This window comes from Sturnira hondurensis, unplaced genomic scaffold (genome assembly GCF_014824575.4).
Source record: "Sturnira hondurensis isolate 20B ecotype Veracruz unplaced genomic scaffold, ASM1482457v3 Scaffold0004474, whole genome shotgun sequence".
NCBI classification, from domain to species: domain Eukaryota; kingdom Metazoa; phylum Chordata; class Mammalia; order Chiroptera; family Phyllostomidae; genus Sturnira; species Sturnira hondurensis.
In genome coordinates, this window is record NW_028077105.1 from 4580631 (window position 1) to 4586630 (window position 6000).

General features: G+C 37.3%; 1 protein-coding gene across 1 annotated transcript in view; it reads left to right on the forward strand.

The window, feature by feature from the left end:
* HBS1L (HBS1 like translational GTPase) overlaps window positions 1-6000 on the forward strand; it is a 93056-nt gene that overhangs the window by 78785 nt on the left and 8271 nt on the right. Inside the window, exons 14-15 of the mRNA XM_037045704.1 lie at window positions 945-1035; window positions 1427-1535. Of these exons, the coding sequence (XP_036901599.1) occupies window positions 945-1035; window positions 1427-1535 (200 nt within the window). The remainder of the gene's footprint in view (window positions 1-944; window positions 1036-1426; window positions 1536-6000) is intronic.

Consider the following 6000-nt stretch of genomic DNA (forward strand, 5'->3'; position numbering starts at 1 on the left):
AAACTCACTTAAGTGTATGCTACATGGGAAAAATAAGTATTTTCAGAAATATGAGAGTAAATTATAATTTACTAGAAACATGTCATTCAAGACCTATTCCACAGTCGTTGGCCAGCGTACCATCTCCATAACAATGCTAAAGTTCCAGTGGAAAGGAACTTACCCATAAAAATTACCCTGTGGAATCATAAAATATGAAATTCCTTTAAAGTCTTTGAATAAGGTAGCTGAATATTACTTTTGCAATTGTTCTCTAAGAATATCCCTGTGTAATATAAGTATATGTGTATAGCAGCACCTGGGATCATTTTTAAATTGAAAATATTTTACACTATTAATCTCTTTTTTTTCATATGACCAGTCATCTTGGTGCATCTCTCTCTCTCTCTCTCTGGGAAGCAGTCCTTTTGAGACAGGAATCTGTGGAAGGGCTGCCAAGGGCACATCTGACTGAACAGTGACGCCCTGCGGGTTGCTCAGGGAACACAGCGATTGTTTAGGTGGTTGTCTATTTAAAAGTAAAACTGAAGACTAGACACCTTGCCTAATCTTAATTTTTATGTTATTAAAAATAGTTTGAACTGTATTGTTATACCTGCTTCCATTAATATAAGAGATAATATAAGAGAGATACTTGAATGGGACCTGTTTAATGAATATACTCAGTTGTGTGAATGAGTTTAAAATTCTTGATTTAAAAAGCAGAAATCAACCTTTTATGGACAAATACAAGTCACTTTGTGTTTAGGGTGGTTTTCCAGAGGAGTCAAGTCTAGAGGAAGTGCATTTTCCTCTGTGTTCAGTTACCCTTCTCACTCTCAGTCCATTCATACTGAAAATGATGAGTAGTGACTGATGAGGCACAACTCAGCCCAACTCTTGGTTGTTATGGTTCGGTATTGAGGTGTTTTACTGTATTCTTTTTGGTTCTTACTCATTTCCAGGAATCACTCTGCATGATGAACCTGTTGATTGGGCAGCAGCGGGCGATCATGTTAGTCTTACGTTGGTTGGGATGGATATCATCAAAATCAAGTGAGTGAGAAAATGATTCGAAGCAACCATTGTTTTGGATGTAGGACCTCAAAACATATAAACTTTGCAATTGACCAGTTCAAATGAAAGAATGAGTATTAATTCCAAACTCATTTGGCCAAAAATTGTCACTGATAGCAAAACCTACTTAAAATTGAAATTCATACATGTCAGTGCACATACTTGTTCTCTGAGTGAAAGCTGTTATGTGTGGAAATGATGTAAGGTTAATGGTGATGTGAAGCCAAGCTTTAACCCAGAAGGGAGTATTTAGAAAAAGTCCCTAATTTGCTTGATTGTTTTACTTTGTAAATGGTTTTAGAGGTATTCCTACTGGATGTGTGTTTATTTGACCCACAACTACCTTCTCCCCTCCTCTTTCTTGTTACAGCGTTGGCTGCATATTTTGTGGCCCCAAAGAACCCATTAGAGCTTGTACTCGTTTCAGAGCCCGAATCCTCATCTTTAATATTGAAATTCCAATCACTAAAGGATTTCCTGTAAGTTTTAAAATGTTTAATTTTTATTGTTTTTATAAACAGTTTTCAAAGTCCTTTATGCTAAAAAGTAATATTTTATTTATCAGTGGGGGTGCTATGGTTCTTTTCAGCTAACAGCTTACTACTCCAATTGAGGAAAACATGAAATTAGGATTTGAAAATTATTTTTATTTTGACCCTTGAGTCTGAATATTCTTTTAATGAGGCATTGAGCAGAGATTTCATAATCACGAACTGATGATAATAATGAAATTCATCACAGGAAATTGGTAGATAACTTTTTTGCTGTGTTCTGAAGGTTACCTGACTAATTATATATATATATATATATATATATATATATATATATATATATATATATATATTAGGTCTTTCTGGTCTTTTTATTTTACTATGCTCATTTGTGGTTTTCTGATTAAAAAAGTGATATATGTTTATAGAAAATTTTGGAAAAAACAAGAAAATACAGTTGGTAAGAATGCTCTATAATAGCGTAATCCATGAAGGTATACTCTTTGCATTTGTGTATTTTTCTGTGTCCATGTTGTCCACTCGTTGTTATTTACGGGGATATTCTGGGGGTGCTTGCTGAAGGGTAAACTTAATTGTACTAAAGCACCTGCTTCAGACCCTGCACGCTGTGAGGCTGGTTTGCAGGTTACCGTTGGCCAGCATCATTTGAACATACACATTTATGAGAAGACGGCGATTTTATGTTGTAACATTTCTTATCCAGAAAAGATACTGCTACTTGTGCATAGCATGAATTTTTTTGTTTTAGGTATAATTTTTTATAGGTATTTGGGGCCATACTCTGTTCATAGGTTGGTACCTTGCTTTTGCTATTTCATGAGTGAGTGTTTTCCCATTAGACCTTTGTTTCTCAATCAGCTTATATAATAGCACAGATTCTGCATGGCAGTAAAAAAGGTTTCTCTGTGGAATTCAGTGGCTTGCCTTTGAAAACACAAATAGGTCATTTCACCGTCTAATGCATCTTTGCAATAAAAGTAAGACAGTAATAGTAACTGACCTTTAAACTTTATTTAAGTTAGTGATAGTGGAAATACATTGATTTTTAGCTCATTTGAATTCATTTTATACTTACATGCTTTTATTTGGGATAACCATGTGCTTTCCTCATTATTCTTTGTTATTCTGTGTAAATTTGATCATACACAATTACGTTTATAAGATACTGTTTATGTATTTTAGTTTTATAATTATATTCTTTCCAAAAAAACTGTTACAGTTGAAAATATTTCATTTTTTAAGTATTCAGAGTCTGTGTGTTGTTAGGCAAGAAGCTGCAGCAGAGCCGCTGTGGAGTAAGGGCGTGCGTCCTTAGACAGCAGCGTGTCCAGTGGAGACAAGCTGGAGGGCTGGTTGCGGTGGGTTTCACTCCTGCAGCAGCAGTTTTTGCCAGTGGAGAGGCAGAGAGGTCAAGAGGTCACTAGTACTTTGAACAGTAATACTGTTTTCCTGTCTACTGTAATTTCTTAAAAATAGGTATGAATTGAAAGTATTTCAGAGCTGCTCTATGGGACCCCACTCGCGTATACTGACTCATGAATGCGGGAGGGGGGTTGTTTCAGAACTCGTGGTCATGCTTTGTCATTGTCCAGTTCCTATGGGAGGAAACCTTCAAAAACATTTTTTTTATCATGCAAAGGCTTCCTAAGTAATTAAAGTTTTACTGTTTAGGAACTTATTTCTTAATGCTTCATAAATACAGGATGGGGCAAAAGTAGGTTTACAGTTGCAAGTATGCAAAACAGTTTATTCTTGTGTTATCATTTATTAATTATTGTCCTATTTTCCATGCAAACAACTTAAACTTACTTTTGCTTCACCCAGTATATTTGTTTTCTTTGATTTATATGGTAAACTCTGTATATTTAAGAAGAAGAAATAGAAGAACTTAATTAAATTCATGTTTGATTTTTTATTGGGGTAAAATACAACATAAAATTTTTTTATGTACCATTTTTAAATGTACAGTTTAGTGGCATGAAGTATTGTATGTTACCATGTATAATGCACTCCTATGTATAATTGTACGCCCATGTTTTTGGCACGAAATTTCAGGAAAAAATCTCTCATTTTAATTTTTAAATTAAATTACTTATTTATTTATATTTAGGCACTTGTTTTTGTATTATAAAGGAATTTTAACATTTATTTTTGAACATATTATGGTACAAGAAACTTTATGTAACAAATAATTACAAAGCACAAAACAGATACAGGGTATTTCAGGTACTCCCCATGTATTATGCACATCCTTATTTCACCCTCAAAAATTGGGGCAAAAAGTGTGTATTATACAGAGCAGAATATGGGTCCATTCACATTTTTATGCGTTCATCAGCACCATTCATTTCCAGAACCCATTCCTTGTCCCAACCTGAAACCCTGTACCCATTACACAGTAACTCTCCCCACCTGCCTCCTTCCCCTGGTAACCCACTCTTCCACTTCCTGTCTCTGAACTTGACTGCTCTGAGTACCTCATATAGGTAGAATCAAACACTCTTTGCCCTTTTATGCCTCGCTTATTTTACTTAGCACAATGTGTTCAGGATTCATTCGTGTTGTAGCATATAACAGAATTTCAATCATTTTTAAGGGTGAGTGATATTCCAGTGTGTAGAAATGCCACATTTTGGTAGTTCCCTGAACTCATAACTCCTTCTTTGGGAAATAGTCCTTTTTTGGGGGGGGGGGTTCTTTAAGAAATGATCTCTTCTCATTGACTTATTTTGCCACTTAACAGATTATGTAGCCCATTATAGTTTATAAAACACTAGATAATTTGAATCTTGCCGCCCCACAGGAAGTACAGGTTTCCAGCCCTTATCTGAAACTGCTTAGGCTAGTGTGTTTCAGAATTCAGAAATGTTCAGATTTTAGAAAGGTGATATGGGTACATGCATGTTACACAAAACTCCTGACAAAGAATTGGTCAGCACCCTGTAATCGAACATTTTTGTACCCCAACTTATTGGTATTAATGCTAAGTGAAATAAACAAGAACTATAAATTATATCACGTCAATACAAGTTCCATTTTACTACTTAAATATATTTATAACAGGATAATCAGGCTTTCAGTGTTTTGGGATTTTGAAATTGTGGACTCGTATTAGTATTGTACCAGTTTACAGATGAGGAATTGGAGACTCGTGAGAGGTTGTGACTATGCGAATAATAGGTGATTGAGCCATGACTCATGAGCTACACTTTTCACTTTGAAATTCACTACTTTCTCAATTTCCTTTTATATTATGCTGTGGATCACTTTGAATTACGGATCACTTTGGATTACAGATGACTTTGATTTTATGTAATATGAAGTAAAACATTAAGATAGTACAGTCACACCTCAGTGGTCATCGGCTTTAGAACTTGTCAAATCCTGTACTCTTCACATTTTGATGAGAAAAAATGTTTCAGCGCTTGGGGCTTGCTCGCCACTTGGAGCCCCTCTCTGGCGATGAAACAGGTTGTTGCATCGACCTCACGGTCACTAGCCCATGGTTTGGTGCTCGTTGGCTTTGGCGCTCTTGTGAGTTCTGGAACCAGTGAATGAGTGCCAAGGTACCACTGTATATAATTACTTCCCATTTATTTACGTGTAGATTTTTTCACTCGTGTTCAACAAATATTTGTTTGTAAGTCACTGTGGGGATAGACAAATGTAACCCCCACTGCCACAACCCATTCTTCCTCCACCCTCATTTTACCCTGTGACTCAGCAGTCCCCCACCTTTTTGGCACGGGGGACCGATTTCATGAAAGACAGTTTTCCATTGACTGGGGAGGTGGGGGGTGGGATAGCTTTGTAGCCTGTCACCAGATGCAGCTCAATTGTCACTTGCCCTGCTCACTGATAGGGTTCTGATATGAGTCTGCAAGCAGTTGGTTTATTGTGGTCTCTGTGCACTCAGACCTCTCTGCTGATGACGGTCTCTATTTGCAGCCGCTCCCCAGCGCTGGCATCACCGCCTCAGCGCCACCTCAGGTCATCGTGCATTAGATTCTCACAAGGAACACGCACCCCTGACCCCTGGCATGTGCAGTTCACAGTAGGGTTTGTGCTCCCATGAGAATCTAAAGCCTCCGCTGATCTGACAGAAGGCGGAGCTCAGGCAGTAACCGGAGCCATGGGGAACAGCTGTGAATACAGATGAAGCTTCACCTCCTGCTGTGCCTCCTATTCCTAACAGGCCACCGTAGATTGTTTCAGTCCGGGTGGCCTTGGGGTTGGTAGCCACTGCTGTAACTCACACGTAGTTAACAAAGGTTAGAAGGAATTGCATCACCAAAATGTCCATACTACCCAAAGCAATTTACAGATTCAATGCAATACCTATTAAAGTACCAATGGCATATTTCACAGACATAGAACAAACACTTCAAAAATTTATATGGAACCATAAAAGACCCCGAATAGCGGCTGCAAT